Below are 17504 nucleotides of genomic sequence, written 5' to 3' on the forward strand. Positions count from 1 at the left end.
AACACGCCCCATGATACTCATTATAAGACCATGTTCATTAATAGAGCATGAAGTAATAGTAAATTAGAGCAACAGACATTTCCGAACATCAATACCCAAGCCAAATATAAGATAATGAGGTGTCTTGGTCTTTGTTTTGTAGATCTATAAAAGATAAATATGTATTTGATGGCATACATATGCTTTGTAAGCTTTTATTTGAGTTTAGTATTTAGTTTTTTTACTCTGTCGTATTTCTTAAAACTGACAGCATGTTTTTTATTTTATACTGTCTTTATTGATGCTCGGCTATTGTACTTTATGACCTGAAACTGAATAAAATTATACTATATAACAGAGAGACTATACTATCGGTTTATATAAAAAATTAACAATAATAAAATCTAGGGTATTTACACAAAACATTGTTACTAAAAACGAAAACTCAAAAAAAAAAAGCAAAATAAAATATTTAAACTGACTACAATTGTGTGTGGTAATCAAAAATACTTTTCCTAAATTATTTGGGGTTGGAATACATATATGGTTTTTTGTTAAATTTTAAAAGAAATTTGTTTTTAAATTTTAAATCGAACATAAACGAAACGTTTAGACATATAAAATATGTGAAGGGCCAAATGATATTGGTTAATATTATCTGAAGTGATTGTGTCCGTGGATCCATACATAGGTTTGTTGGAACCCCTTTATAAAATTTAAATACTTATAATTAATATACATACTTTAAAATTAGTTTCCATGCAATTCAATATGCCTATATGTATGTATGTGTGTATGGACGCAGTCAACAATTTAACCATGATTATGTTTGCATATTTCTTTAAAAAATCTCTCATCATCATTCATATATAATAACTAAAAACAAACTATTTTCCTATTTGAAATTTCTCTAGCACGGTGCTAAATACACTTATATATCTACAGATTTGGATTTTTTTTCTTTCCTTCGAATATACCACTCGGTGCTTCTGTGAAACTCTTGAACTTAATGTGCAAAATTAAAACGAGACACGGTTTTATGACAAATCCAACGTACAACTTGCCTCAAACGCGTCGAAATCCATGTGAAAACTGCACCAGCATGCTGTAACTTCGATACATAGTGCTTGATGTGGTCTGTATTAAAAAGTTAAGGAACCCAAATGTATCAAATTAATTTAAATAACGAATCTGATGAAAGTCGATAAGTCGAACAGGTTGTTACACATCTAAATAACTTATGTTAATGAAGATAGCAAAAGTTCGATTTATCAACTTGCACCTATAACTTGAATAGAAAAGTAAATTTGTAAAGGATATAATAATGTCCACGGTTGATGACCTCCATTGATGTAAGTGACATATGTAAAACCATCTTTCCCTTTGCCGCGAATGTTATAATAATAGGGAAGGAAGGAATGCAAATGAAATCTGAAAAATAAAATATTGTAACAACTGATAGTAAGTTCTTAATAAAATAAGAAATATTCTCATAATACCTTCTTTTTTCATAAAATTGTATGGCAGGTTGGTTTGTGGTTAGCACATGTAGAAATATCGCTTTCACCGAATGACGTTCAGCGGTCGTCAAATGATTTAGTAAGGAGTCCAACAGTAATGACCCAATCCCATTTCGTCGATGTTTTCGATGCACACCCAATGATAGTATGTAACCAATGTCAGCATTACGGCCCATGGAATCCGGTAAAATCCCTTTATCCTAAGAGCAAAAATATTTTGTTGAAAAAAAAACTTATTTATATTATAAAGCACATTAGGATGGGACCTCTTTGTTAAGATTTCTGTATGGTTTGATTTCGGCAACTATTAATCCTATTATAGCCAGATTGTAGACAGCCGCTAGCGCGAAGAAACGCGAACTGGATGTAATGTCTTCGTACCATGATAACGGATAATCAATGGGAAACCAATCTTGGCATAATGTTCTCACCTTAAAAAATATTCATACATACAAAGAATTAATATGAAACAATAGTTAGTACACTCTTGTTTACAATTATATTTACCTCGGTCAAATCATCTGGAACCAAAAATCTTAACTGAACATCAGTAATGGAACAGAGCGGTACATGATGTTCGGTATCCGCACGATTCACATTAGATTGAGGCAGGTTGTGTTTATTATACCTGAAGTATGAATTTATACATTGTTTTTTATTTTGTTCAAATACGGAGTGAACAATAAAAACATAAGAAAATACAAATCTGCATGTATGTACTATATACGAACGCATGCAATAATTATACATTTTTGGGAATCAAAATTATTAATTAATTAATTAACGGAAGCTACAAATCTGTGAATCCCGCTATTTGCAATTAATGAAAACAAACCTACAATTACAGTTTAACTTTTATAATTCGATTTTTTTTTTGTGGAATGTGGTCAACAAATAAAAGTCAATAACCGCTGAATTCAATAAACAATTTAAGTACATACATGCATATGTATAAATTAGACAGTGTAAATATGTTTAAGCTTTTGAATTATATGACTCTTTGAATAAGTAATATTCTGATTTATTCAAGCACTCTGAAAACTCTTTGCGCGCAGTAGATACATTTTAATTTTGAGTTTCTATTTAATTTAATTTACATTTGGAACATTTAAATGCATAAGCACGTTTGCTGACGGCACTGCTCGTCTTTAAATGTTTTAGCTTGTGACAAGCAAAACAAAACTGATCCCACTCGCATTTATTCAAATTCAATTTAAAAATATTAAGTAAAATTAAATTTTCTACTAATATGCCTATGTATGTATGTAAAGATATGTATATTTTTACTTTTTTATAGAGAGTATTATCTACAAATTACATTCAAAATACATCCAGATACTTACCAAGTAAAATGTGCCATGGAATTGTATGTAGTCACATCAGTTGTCCACGTATAAATTTCTAATAGGACAACAGCTATGATTACAACCACACCAAATAATAACGAAGCAAACAAAATTTTGGAACTTATATAGGTATATCTTTGGATGGAGCAAATAATAAGTTAGTGTTGAGTTACTGTTTTCTTGTGTTGACAACTTGTAACCCAAGTATTTCCTCTTTTGTGCTTTCGAAATCAATTTCATATAAATTATGTGTATATTATTCTAATTGTACGCTGTTAATATTTGTGCATTAAACCGCATACTTCAACATCAATCATAAATTCAACTATTTAACACTACTCCGGCAAACACTTTCATTTGAACACATCACTTCATGTGTCATTTCCCATCAGCTAAAACTTATCACTCAATTGAACCCAATTATTCATTGTTTATCTACACAATGTTCTGTGACATATGTGTACAAACCAATAAAATATCCAAAACTTCCTGCTGCCTTCAAAGCTTTAAATCATGACAAATTGCTAAATTTTTACTGTATTTTGATTACTTCGTTAAATAGAAAAACTAAGAACAAAAACAACACAGGCTGTCAAAATTGGAAAACCATCAACATTGCCATACTGTCAGAGTAAATGGAACAAATATTTTTCCGTTAATGATAAACTATTAAAATATTATTAAAACAGCTTTTAGCTTTTAAAATAATCTATTGAAATCAAAAATATATACGACTATACCATAAAATATGTATATATATTTTCAATTGTAGCAACAAAAAGTATCTGATGGTAGCGCAAAATTTTCGGTCAGCTGCTTTATTTTCAATGTCAACAAAGATTACAGTATGCTTACACTTAGAACTTATTTGGAGCAGATTTGGGATATGCTAATACATATATGTAAAATAGTGACCATGGTATTTTATCCCAAACAAGTTCTTTATATAGTTGCTTCTGAAAAATTCTAGATTATTAAAAAAAAACAATTATTAAAATAAAAGATTAATTCTATAGAAAAAATGTATTTATTTTTTTCAAATTGCAATATGTAAAATTTCTGTATTAAATGTTTAATTACTATATAATAGTTTTAGTTCAAAAGGAACCATAAATTGTAAACCCTTTCAGAAATATCACAATTTTTTATCTATAAAAAATTATATTATTTTATAAAAGGGCGCAGCACTTTTACTATGCAAATTAACATTTTTAATTCTTTTAATAAGGGCATCAAAATTTACATAGAAATTCATTAAACTAATTTGAAACAGTTGTTATTGGACCACCCTTTTTAAATATAAATGAATCATATGAATATGTACTAAAAACTAAAAACGTATATGTATTCGACTTTTGTAATTATTTAACCTTTCCTTCGACAATATTATCCATTTTAAGAGATTTTCGCTTCAATTCATGGCAATGTTCCCAGAATTTAGTGAGTCGCTCATCAGCATCCGAACAAAAATCACGAAAATCTTTAAGCATTTTCAGTTGAAAAAGCTCACCGTCTTGCGAATTTTTAATTACCAATGATTTCCACTTCTTATTGGGAATCATGTGATTCCAGGCCCATAAAAATCCAACCTATAAATATATATATATCAATAACATAACATTACTTTCAAAATTAATTATATGCATGATAACACCTTCTTTGGTACATTAGTATTATTTGTGTGCCCATACACACATCGGGTAACGTTCGCTTCTTGTCGGCTCGGAGATTCAAATTGATAGTTATTTTTTGAACAACTGTAAAAAGCAATAATAATCTTATATTCGCGAACTTGTTTAACTTTTATTGTTAGTAATTTTTCTTACCGAATAAGTACAAACATGTGTCCGGAACAATGTACGTATTGGTATTCCTTAGGCACCTATGCGAATATACAAGAAAACATGGCCACTTACTTATATATTAAGGTGTATAATGAATGAGGAGGTACTTACATCTTTGTTAAACGAATACTTTTTTTCTATCACACATGGCAAAAAACCGAACCTTGCGAGAATAGCTTCTTGAAATAATAACATGCGATCAGCTCTACTCTCTTCAGCGAATTCTAATGCGTACATAGATTAAATAAATCACTCATTATATAATATATAATCTTATATATATCATTCTATAAGATTCTATTTATATATCATCACTTACCGGCGAACATAACACTCTTGCCGCTTAAAAATTTCTCCGATAACGGTATGAAAATGGGACCACGGAGTGGATCAGATTTCTCTGTAAATGGTTCTGCCATCGGATCAGCAGGAACTGATATCAATTCATAATTACAATGATTCGCTTTACGTGTCCAGCTCCAAATCTTTAAATTTTAATACAAAAAACTGTTAATTTACTTTCATTTTTCATAAGTTCGTATGTACACATACCAAATCTCCCACAATCGGTCCGGATGCCGTGACCCACTCAACAACTATTTCAAAAGCATACCCGGGCTGCATAACAGTATGATACTTGACATGACCCCATTCCATACGCTCGCTCTTTTGATTGACATTGATTTCCAAATGGGAATGACGGTATATTTTTTCTGTAAGAATATTGCTTAATCATATTTTTTTATTTAATACATATTTACTCACTATTTTGGCTATAATCAGCCCAAGATTGTGCCGAAGGTATTTCTCGCAGGAATGTGGGTATATTCGGAATCTTCGTTTCATCAGTCCACAAATGGTTACACCCCTGTAATTCGATCTCCATCCACTCATTCTCAAAAGCACTTAAATCCAAAAGAGGTTTAGGTACCTCTGAAAATCAATATAAATTTGTGAATATAATTTCCTTGTAAAAAGTATTGAATTACTTAAGAATAAATAAGTATTATTTCTCCTCTTCATCACTTTTCACTTTACTGACATAATTTCACTAAAAGTACCTTTTATCGGTTTTTCTTGTTGCACTATAAAATAAAGATAAAACCCAGGTATAATTTGCCTATCCCAATCTCCTGAAGCATGACAAATCATTTTCTCTCTGAAAATTGTTAAAAATTTATTAAATAACAAGGTGAATAAAATACTTATTACCTTCGCATGGCCTCCAATATATCTAATGGATTTTTGTTGTTGTCCAAACGTGACTTGAGCCAAAGCAAGGCCTCATGTGAAACAAAGGTGTAGCATGGCAAGTTAGGAGTCTGAGTGAAGAAAGCTACACCGGTTATGGGATGCTTCATTGCTTCAAGGATTTCATTCAAATCGGAGTTCGGGCGTAATTTTACCTCCGACGCAAAGCTTTGCATAAAAAAATTAAGTAATAATAATAGGATATTATCAATACGCTTACGAATATGCGTGTGTATGTATGTATATGTATTGCTATTAAGTTAGTTTTAATCTCGATGCACATGCATGAATGTATTTTCATTCAGAATGCTGGACCTTGGTGACCATATGTGATATAGGGGAGGGCACAATAGACGTGGGTCAGTGTGCAAAACTTTACTATTTATCTATGTATGTATTTTCAGTGAAAAGCACTTACCCATCATCCTGATCCTCTTTGTGGCTTAAATCATTATTTAATGCTATTGCAGCTGCATCTGCCGCGGGCGATATGCGGCCACGATCGACTTTCATCACAGGTTTAGAGATAAAGCTGTTATTAAATATATGGTAGGTATTATTCACTATTCCCTCCAAGATGGCAATAGCACAAAACATGGTCAAAAAATGAACGACTTTTTCCTTCCACTTGTCTACTAAGTGCGAACATTATGAATTCGGGATAATGTCGTTAGTTTTTATGCCACCATTTTTGCTTAGTATAGATTATAATTATTAGTTTTTTCACATTATTCTACTCAATACAAATTAATACACCTCTGTGGGCCAGCAAATATAAATGCTAACTACGACTACTTTTTATTAGTTGATGTGCGCTATGAAATACAAGAACAAATCGGACAAAACTTAAAAGCTTCGCTTTGACCAACCTTTGCTGTGTTGACATAAATAGTGGATGATGCTTTTCATTAAATCTAGGTGTAACATGCTGAAAACCGAAAACCAAATTAAAATATAGAGATCAAATTAAATCATATTTATTAAATTAAAATACAAGAATTAACGTATCATTGCCAAAAACTGCTGATATTGAAAATTGGTAGAAATTAGGTATAACTTTATAAAATTTTGGCGGCCATATTGAAATAAATATTTACATTTTTTAAATAAATTATTCATATTATCTTTAAATTAATTAATAGAAACAATATAAATATATATATGTATATAAAAAAAAATTAAAATGTTTTCAGAAGGTTGCAGAAGAAATAGAATAGATATGTGCGTATGTAGGTGATAAAAAATATATGGAAATAGCATTATTATGCATATTATATAACTATGTATGTATGTAAGCAAACACCGTACTAGTAGAAAAGCCTTTGAATCAAATCAAATAAAATTGTTACTGATAATGCGTTAGGTGCTGTCACAATACTGTTACTATAACCGTTAACAACATAATAAATGACAGAATAAGAACCTTGGTCGTTTTTCCGGTAGGCGATTGCTTCCAACACGTTCACGAAAGGGCGAATTCACCAGTCCCTTCAGGTTCGAGTGGTACGTCAGAAGAAAAGTTGCATACATAATGTAATTAACACAATATTTATTTCAGTATTTCTATATCCAAGTATATGTAGTATGTACATATATTTAATGAACTAGAGGTCTTCCTATTTCTACATTTCGCTAAATTTATTTTTAGTTTTAAATATGAAACGTTACTAAATACGATTTATTTTTACAGTAAGGAGCAAGATTAGGCAAAATTTATTGTAGTTCTTCTCAAGTTAGAATTCGATTTCACAATTAATATAAATTAAAAACTGTGTGCTTATATTTATTTATGATTGTTGGATAGATGAACAATCACAGTGGTGGAAAGAAATTACAAGTACGACTAAGTAGAAATTTGTGTGTATGTAATAGACGAAATGTATGTGTGAATATGTACGTTAGACTGAATGTATAGATTTTAAGTAAAGAACCTGGTTGGGTTGAGGTCTGGAAATAATGCTGGTACTGTGACGTCGTCGTGTTAAATGACTTTGTGCGGTGGGGCTATCCTGTAAATGATTCCAACTCGATACATAAGCCGAAAGCAATAATAATTTGGAAAAGATCAGAAATTAGCTTCGCTTAAAATAGTCAACGAGTATATATAATAAACATAGAATACGCTATATACATAAAGATAGTTGTACACGCGTTAATAACAAACATATATAAAAATAAAATATCGAAAATTTATAACCTACATCATTATGTTCAGCCAATTACAATAAAAATGATTTCCTGCCAATTTAAAGTGAAATGAGATGAAATCAAGCCATTTGTACATTAAATTATTGAAACGGGAGTTGCAAAATTAAAATACTTTAAACAAAATATAAATAAATATACATCAATTGGAATAAAAAGTATAAGAAAATAAAGAATAAATATATTTATTTTAGGTATTGAGGTAATCATATGAATAACGATAAAATAACATTTTAGAATGAAGTAAGTAAATTAATCAATAATTAGATGCCGCTTTGAATCATCCAAAACTGGCTTGATTATATTAAAATATATATATTTTGTAAGAGTAAAGTTTTTAGATCAGAATTACTTATGTGAGAGGCAAGAAATACAAACAATATTTAAGGCAAATCATTTTTATCTACGATACTGGCTTACATGGATTCGCTGCCGTTTCACTTTGTTTATATGCACTTCCATAAAACGCATGAAGTCTTCGACCTGTCTCTTAGTATTGTCCACAGCTAGATCTGTATAGATATCACAGCGTTGACTTCCATATTCAATGATTTTTTTCATCGCTAAGTTATCAGTGGGTAGTAAATACATACGGTAACGCCAGTATTTTAAACTCTGTGAAATTATGTTCAAAATTGAGAAAAGCAAATCACATTAATTTCAATATGAAAGCCGATTTCAATTTTATAATTGAGCAATAACTTACCTCCATCAAAGGATAGTCCCGGTCCCCGCGTGTACAAATATAATGATCCATATAGTTCCAATTGAAATTTTCTAATTTTTCCGTCGTAAAATTAACACCTGATATTTCATAAGTCTCGTGTTGGGGTGCATGAAAACGATAGCGGTAGTCAACGTTAATGGGCGGATAAGGATGTCTAAAATATTTTCAAATTCAGAAAGACAAATATATAATAACACTAAATATAGGTCACTCACCTTGGCCGATAACCAGTGACTGTTATCACGGATCCAATCAATGTTATTCGGTGAAATATTCGACCAATAGAAAGCAAATACTCCTTCATCACTTCAGTCGGTGCAATAATTCCTAAAACGGAAGGTGGCTTTTGTTGTTTGTAGCCGCCACAGCAGGGCGCCTGTGCTGGTTGAGTATTCTTCTCCTCGAGCACAATCAGCTGGAAGCCTTGCGCCAATCGTTGGGACACAATCTCCCGAAATACCTCCTCCGTAGAAAGAGGTTTACGATACACCGCTCTACTATTAGCATAATCGAAATTTACATCGTCAGGCAGAAGCGTATAATCAGATATAACATAATCATTATGCAGAGAACGTTTATCTGGGAAATAATCGGTTGTGATTGGCAAACAAGCCGGTATGGTTAGCGATTTCCAATCCACACCTAAAATTGTGGATGGTTAAAAACGTACGATTAGTGACTTGATTTTATTATGCGAGTGAAACAAGCAAAGTAGTGTTATGACAGGCAAAGTCGGTTACACAGAATACAGAAAGGACGTCACGATAAATAAAATAAAAATATAAACCACTAAACATTGTATAAAGTGAAATTTAATTCAATGTAGAACAAGAATAAGGAAAGCCATCGCCTCTGGAAAAGCCAAACTGTGCTATTTGCAAATAAATCGACAAGAAAAAGTATATATATACGATTTACCATATTTACTTTATATACATATAGAAGTATGGATGCATGTAAATTGTATAAAGAACATTAAAATGTGAATAATGTTTGTAAGCAAAGACTTTGAAGATAAATGAGAATGAAAAGTCACTAGTTGCTGCAACAACAAAAATGCTCATCGCTACTTTGTTTGGAAAACTCTGTTGGCGATCAACCTCTTTTGATCGGATATTAATGGAACGTCGATTTTTTTGTCCGTCATTCCGACAATATTTCGAGAATAGACGGGCTTGAAGCAACATACATCCTTCAAGGGGTTAATACAATAATCTTCATAGTTGAAATAGGTTGATTTCCAAATATTGTGTTTTAGCTGTTTGTGTGGACATTTGGATTTCTTTTTAAATAAGCGAAACATTTTATATTTAAATATGATTATCTAAGTGTTTGAAAAGAAGTGTGTATACATATGTATATGGTCCATAGCGATACTTAATTTAATAAATGTTATTTTGCAAGAAGCGACAAGCTTTAAACAAACTTATGTGAAATTTAAAATTAATTATAATCCTCTTCTAGAAAAGTGCATGCAATGAGTGCTTATGTATGTATGTATGTATACATACGAGTATTGAGAATTTTTTTATTTTGGTGCAAACTTCCAGTTTCCAGGTTTTAATATTCAGTGCGTGTACTTAATTATTGCTATTCCATGATATGCAAGCAATTTATTAGAAAAAATTAACCAACTATTAAATATGTATATAATAATAGCGTTAATTTTACGTCTGTGTGTATGGTTTGAGTGTAGATATTATTGGCTGCCAAAACTAGTATATAAGGAATGTTTATGGGTCGACAAGTTCAAGAGACCAAACTACTCCAACATAAATGTCCAAAATGTTCGTACAAACAATGTATGTAAACGTGTACATATGTATGTGTATTAAAACTGTGCCATTATTTGAATAAGTTGCCTAGTCCATAAATCAAGTAATCAAAAATATTATTACCTAAGTACTTAGCAAATAATTTCAATATTATTCAATGGATGAATTTTACTTTTTTTAGTAGATTTACGAGTATTCAACCAAAATTTAGAATCATCAATTAATCGCACAGTCATATTTGTTATACTATTATATCAAACAAAAACTTAAAATAAAACTACCGTGAATCGTTCTAATCACAAAAATATTATAAATTACAATATTATTACGGTGCGCCGATACAGTAAAATAAACTACTTGGTGCATTTATAAAAGATTAAATATGCATACAGTGTAAGCCAAGCATTTTTGAATGGCGCTGCACGCATTCGAAATTTTTGTCTCTCTGTTGAACTTATTTTTTTTTGTTTCTGTTTCTAATTGTATAATTGTGGCTACTTGTAATAAACCATACGCATGCCCTTTTGCTATGAGCGCACGCACACCTACAAATTGCTTGAATTATGCTGCACACTTTTTCATTTTACTCTATACAAATTGAAGCAAAGCTTTTGAAGTACAAAATGTTAAATATTACTAGAAAATGTGTAGGAATTTTTTATTTGAGTGTTTTGCAAACCTATTATTACTTTTCCTCTGCCATCTGCGTTTGCGCTCTGACTTTTAGTAGGAGCTTCGGTTTCAACAATAGGATTTAAGTGTTTTCCCATTTTTGCATTCGCTTTTCATTCATATGCATGTAGGTAGGTAGTATTTTTGAGGACCAAAATGTTATGGATTTAATTTTGATGTAATATTTAGTTTTTTTAAGTTGTTTAAAGTTGACGAGCAAATAAGTTTTGTTTAAAGTAGTTGGAATTTTTTCAGTTTGCAAATTATTATTTTTTTTGTGTTTTTTGTTCGTTCACACAAATTTTCACGCATTTTATGGGAAGTAAGAAAAAATGAGAGAAAATATTTTATGTATTAGTATCAAAATTTTTCAACATTGCCTTAATAAAATCACATATATGTATATCTATTATATTTTATATAACTAAAACATAAAAACAATGCACACACAATATAAATATCGTTAAATATCGTTTTCAAAACAATTCGATGCGACCAAATTTCACTATTGATAAATACTTAAAGCTAATTGAGTTATTTTCATTATGAACAAAGGAAAACAAATCATTTCTGAAACTTACAGACTATGATGATATTTTGATTTAGTGATAACTACAATGAGGATTAGTCCTACGCTATATGAGACTACAATTTCAATAAGGAAATATAGTTCCACGAAATAAAATTTTTGGTAAATTTTTAATTATTACATATGCCCGGCAATTTAAAGTCATACAAACATATGAACTTACAAATAATATAATTAGATGGATATTCGGACGCTTTTAAGCATTTTATGAAAATTTTAGGTTTCGCTGATATTATATTGTAAATTTATTCAAAAAACTATTAATAGCGAAACTCAATAGTATATGTACATATATATCATATATATGTATTTAAATATGTATATACTATAATACTCTTAGTTTAATATATAGGCTAAACTAATTTTGGATATCGTGAAACTTTTACGATTTTTGCCTAAATTGAATTCGTTTCATGCTAGCTCACAAGCACTGATTTGATATTATATATACATACATATGAATTTGTGTAAATGAAAACATGACTTCTACCATTTATGTATGTAAATGTATACACAAATCGACAAAATACATACGCGTATGTGGTTTGGAAATCATAAAACCACTTTTTATAATAGGCCATGATATTATTGTTTTTAACTTCAAATAAGACATTTAGGGGATTCACTGTGTTAAAGCAAAAAAATTATAAAAGTAGTCAAATTCATTTTTAGTCAAATGAGGAAATAAAGTACATTATTACATATAAATAGTTTATTGAAAAGGACATTGGACACATGTTAAACGCGAAAAAAAAAAAACATTTCAAATCCATAATATATTTTGTTTATATTATTACATATATTTGAAAAAAATAGTACATAAATCTAAAATAATTTTTTTGACATGATTATTTATTAGTTAATATGGTCCTATAAGAACATACCTGTTGTTATAGCTGGTGTCCATTCCTGCTCTCCCGTTGCGCCCCATAAGAAACTTTTTGTGGGTACTGCTGCGCCTGCTGTCGCATTATTTGGGCTATTGTTCAAGAGTGAATTATTTCGTTTTTTGGGAACTTAAGAGAATAACATTAATATCATTTCTTTCATAAAACTTGATTTCACTCGCTTACATTCATTTTTATCGCTATCATTGCTTGATGTAAAGGATTTATTTAGCGAAGAACATGTGAATGTGTGATCATAATCAAATGTGCTAAATCCTGAAGCGTGTTCATTATCGTTATTAATAATATTACTGTAGCTTAAATTGTGGGGTTTGGCAGGTACGGCTTGGTAATGATGTTGTTGTATTAGAACACCGGTAGGTCCCTATAAAATATTTACAGATATTTATATAATATATATGTAGACCGGCAAGTGTTTACTTTCATATTTTTTGTAATTTTTAATATTTTAAATAAACAATACTTGTAATTAATTAAACGGTTACCTTTGGGAATATGTGCGACCAGCGTCGACGATTCGAGGTGAGTTTTATTGTAACGTGAGATGGATCGAATGGATTGATTAATGCTCGCCCCGGGCGAACGATAGGAGCAATAGAAACAATAGAACGTCGTGAATTCTTATCAGATGCTAATGATTCAGACAAGTTGGGTGAATCAGTCTACAGCGAATGGGGTCATTAATCTTTATTTCGTAAATAAATATAAACGTAAATGTATATCTACCAAAGCAGCTAGCATTCCTGATGTACCATGATATATATCTGGATCAGACATTTTGCGTCGCAAGTTTGGAATTTTCGTAGGTGTTAAATTCTCCCAGTCATGGTTTCGGTACGCTGACGTCTCTAAGCTAGGCACGGAAGTCTTTTTAGCACGAATAACTCGCTGCAACGAACTATGTAGTAAAGAAGTATATATCTTGGTACATAGATTAATTATCTCGAATTTTAAATAATCATACCAAGTGCTTTGAGCTGGTGGAGGCTGAAATATTTGCTCATCATAGGCATCATAATCAAACAATGAATTATGTATATATTCAGATTGGTTGCAACTCAAAAAATGTTTTTCACTTTCCTAAAATTAAATTATCGATGTGTTATCAAATATTACTTTAATTATGTAACTATAAATTAGTCAAATAAATAAATAACTGACTCTGTTTTCCTTATTTAATGTGATATTTGCAACAATTGGTGGCAATTTAATGCGCGGTATAAAATTTGAGTATGCCACTTTTTTGTTAGTTGAGTAAAAACTTAAATTTATCCAATGTGGAAGTGAATAATCATCTGCTGAGGTTAAAGAAGTGTCCTTGTTGTGAAATTTTAAAAGTGGAACAGCGTGTAAAGGTTGCTCTCCTACACAAACTAAATCGCTACCAACGCCATTATCAATTATCTAGAGAAAAAATGCAATCATATAAATTCAATACTTAAATAGTTTACCAATCCACAGATTGTAACTTACCCGCTGCTTAGTAATATTTGTAAGTTCTCTGTCGACTTCAAAGACCCCAACACCAGGTGTGATAACAACAGACAACTGACCCGTTCGGTCAAATGTCCTATCTAAGTAATGTTTCTCGAACGTGTTCAATGAAATATTCAATACTTCCAGGAAGTTGCCTTGAGCCGCTGTGGAATTTGTAGCTGCGGGAATGGATACACCCTCACGCTCATGATAACGCAGCACCGTTGATTCGTATGATGTAAAAAGTTTGCGTAACTGCGTCAATACAGTGCACCAATCTTCATTGCGTTCATTTTGAATAGCAACACGATAAAAATCCTCATAATAACGGCCTTTATAGTCCAATTGAAGGCAATCGCGCATATGATCTGGAAACTCGTCAAGTGATTTCGCAGCATAAAATGTACGAGAAAACAATACAATCGTGACTTCGTGATTGCAGCCCAATTTTTTCCATTTATGAAATAATTCGGTAAGGAACCCGTTAACCGCCTTTTCGAAATATAAATCGCCGTGTATGTCGAAATCCCACATTTCTGATGACATTTGCAAAAACAAATATACCATTGAAGTACTACTTCGAAATACAATCTTTGTTTCTTCCGTTATTACTCCACAGGAAACGCGTTCACCTTGAGCCCACATCTCATAAACTTGACAACGAATTTGCATTTCAATATTTTCGATTTTTTTATTTATATAAACACAAGTGTCTGTCTGCAAATTAATAAAAGAGTTTTTGGGGATCTCTTAGTTATTTCAATGTAATTTATTTATTTATACTTTGCCCAGTAAACTAAAAGAAAGAAACTTAGCAACAATGCCATATAAATATGTAACCATTACTGATTTTTAATTTTTATTTAGTCCTGTCATAAGTTCTGTTACAAGTATAGGCCGCTATAAAAATTAAACTATATATAATACGTTTTTTAATTAAGATAATTTTATTAATAATACTTTTTTAGATGAACGATGTACAAAATTTCATTTTGATTTTTTCGACCCAGTTGACTGACGATAGGGTTTGATGTGGAGATCATCTCGAATAAGTCTTGCCATTGACCTAGCCGATATATCCAATTCCTTTGACATATCTATCTGTTTTGTACAGGGATCTCTGTTAATACGTTCGCTAACAGTTTTTATGGCTGAATCGGTTCGAACCGCACGAGGACGACCACTTCTCTTTCTGTCGTCAATTGTAGATGTTTTGGAAAAACGATCAATAGTGCGGTAAACAAACATTCTCGAAATATTGAGTTCTTTGAGAAGATCATGAATTTCACCTGCACTTTTCCCACATTTATGTAAAGCAATCACTGCAATACGATTTTCTTTATTTCCCCATTCCATTGTTAATAAGCGAAAGTAAACACTGAACCATTGTCCAAACCTTCGAGTAACAAATCCTAAACTTTTCGCAATGTATACAAAGAAGTATACTTTTAGAATGACAGAAATTACGATGAGAATGCAACTGAATAAGAAACTCAGGGGGGAAAGACTGCGTTCAGACGAAGACTAGTTTTGTCGCTCATTACCGGCAAATTCTTTTTTAGTGTCGCTCATTGCTTTCACACACGCGACATTTTTGTTTTGTATATCACATTCTCAAATTCTTGCATGCATCATGTACGCGGTGCACAAAAATATTTCTAGTTAGTTCATTTTTATCCTTATACCTAAGACATAGCATAAAATTTGTATGGATATTTACATATAACATAAAAAATATAGATAATAAAATTTAAATTTCGGAACATAAATATAAATATTCTTTTGAAACCCAGCCTCGAAAACCTACAAAAAAAAACACTTTGGGCGGCAAAACTAGTCCTCGTGTGAACATAGTCTAAGGAGAAAGTGGTGAGATTTTTTTTACTAGATAAGATTCTATTTTATTCTTGTTTGTTTGTTTGTAAACACAGCATAAACAAATCAACATAGAAAAACTGTTTACCATTTACAGGCCTTTATCAGTTTTTTATGATACCTCTTCTCATTCTTAACTTTATTAAATCCCGATGAACACTATTTCGTCATCTGTCATCCTTGGAACTGATTACTAATTTCGGTTGCTATTATATTGTACTTCTCACAAATACAAATGCTCCAATATACGAACTTGATTTCTATCGGTCTTATGCTCTAGTGGTTCGAGATTGTTTCTTCGTTTCGTTTTCGTTTCTTTATAGAATTTCTGCCTAATTTGTTGAAGATATCTTTTCTAATAAAAAACGTTTTCCATACAAGGTCATGATTTTAATCATTCAGTTTGTTTGTACAGATGGACAGGCATGGCTAAATCGATCCAGCTCGTCATACTGATAATTTTATATATTTAATAAGGTCTACGAAGTTTCCTTCTATCTACTTCGCACCTTTTTTAGGGTATGGTAACGGCACTTTTTCTGCTAATTTGTTCTCGCTTTATGCATTTAAGATTTTGTAACAGAACTTATGGCAAGACTAAGTAGTTAAAAAACTCAGCACATTACAGTTAAAATTATATTAAAAAGAGTTAACATATACATACCAAATATGTTTTCAAACGCCACATTTCGGATCTTCCCATATATTGATCTTTAAACGCAATTTCAATAGAATCAAGAGCTACATCACTTGCATTCACACGTCGCATAAAAACATAGGCAAATTTTCTTAAATTGAACTGAGTAGCAATGCCTGCCTCAATGCTAATTTCGTCACGGCGAAGATCGTTAAATTTGGTAATTTGCAATAATAATCTAGTATTTTCATCTTCGCGGTCATAAACCTCAACCACATCACCTATTTTTGTGTCAGGATGTTCCTTTTGATTAATCAGCAAATCAGCATCTGGAATAGGAAAACATCAATTTATAACTCGGGATCATTATAAAAAAAGTGTTCTAGCTTACCGCTGTAGGACTTTTGATGTGTATTTAATTTGTAATGTTTCATATTTCATATATATATTTATAACTTTTTACTGCTATTAACATTTTTTATTTAGCGTCTTGTTTATTGTCTCGTTGAAATTTATTATAGGAACAAGAAAACTTACAAGAAACAGAAATGGCTGCTGTCAGAAACAGCTGCTACTGATAACAATTTATTTACAGCAAAAGGTTTGTTCTCTCACTTTGCCGAGAGATAGATTTTTGAAAATCTCAGTTCTAAATCGGGTGTAATTAATAATAATATATAATATAATATAAAATTATATA

General features: G+C 31.0%; 3 protein-coding genes and 1 long non-coding RNA gene across 12 annotated transcripts in view; 1 reads left to right on the forward strand and 3 right to left on the reverse strand.

Annotated features, from left to right (window-relative positions):
- LOC105226437 (ATP synthase subunit b, mitochondrial) overlaps positions 1-17504 on the forward strand; it is a 459686-nt gene that overhangs the window by 433611 nt on the left and 8571 nt on the right. The window lies entirely within an intron of this gene.
- Positions 165-3436, reverse strand: LOC105226442 (N-alpha-acetyltransferase 60). The gene is made up of 6 exons (XM_049458570.1): positions 2843-3436; positions 2007-2127; positions 1766-1930; positions 1479-1699; positions 1299-1410; positions 165-1117 (listed from the first exon to the last, which is right to left on the reverse strand). Exons 1-6 carry the CDS (start codon positions 2857-2859, stop codon positions 986-988), a joined length of 768 nt encoding a protein of 255 aa, XP_049314527.1. The 5' UTR covers positions 2860-3436; the 3' UTR covers positions 165-985.
- LOC105226441 (GATOR complex protein Iml1) lies at positions 4034-17370 on the reverse strand. 8 transcript variants are annotated; one of them, XM_011205308.4, is made up of 25 exons: positions 17196-17370; positions 16832-17133; positions 14290-15009; positions 13978-14220; positions 13781-13896; positions 13543-13714; positions 13302-13478; positions 12982-13180; positions 12793-12924; positions 11327-11380; positions 9088-9514; positions 8852-9026; positions 8566-8760; positions 7872-7949; positions 7364-7428; positions 6359-6472; positions 5902-6108; positions 5751-5848; positions 5455-5622; positions 5242-5402; positions 5009-5174; positions 4801-4913; positions 4672-4727; positions 4500-4602; positions 4034-4434 (listed from the first exon to the last, which is right to left on the reverse strand). In XM_011205308.4, the coding sequence occupies exons 1-25, from the start codon at positions 17236-17238 to the stop codon at positions 4207-4209; spliced, it is 4512 nt and encodes a 1503-aa protein (XP_011203610.2). In that variant the 5' UTR covers positions 17239-17370; the 3' UTR covers positions 4034-4206. The 8 variants fall into 8 exon arrangements, with proteins under 8 accessions (XP_011203610.2, XP_049314512.1, XP_011203608.2 ...); XM_049458555.1 differs by lacking the exon at positions 7364-7428 and adding an exon at positions 6810-6868 and having other exon boundaries at positions 11327-11428; XM_011205306.4 differs by having other exon boundaries at positions 11327-11428.
- LOC115066171 (uncharacterized) lies at positions 15039-15933 on the reverse strand. Its single transcript, XR_003845796.2, has 2 exons — positions 15253-15933; positions 15039-15192 (listed from the first exon to the last, which is right to left on the reverse strand). It is a non-coding gene; the product is annotated as an uncharacterized LOC115066171 (long non-coding RNA).

The sequence above is a fragment of the Bactrocera dorsalis genome, chromosome 5 (assembly GCF_023373825.1).
Source record: "Bactrocera dorsalis isolate Fly_Bdor chromosome 5, ASM2337382v1, whole genome shotgun sequence".
In the NCBI taxonomy this organism is placed as follows: Eukaryota; Metazoa; Arthropoda; class Insecta; order Diptera; family Tephritidae; genus Bactrocera; species Bactrocera dorsalis.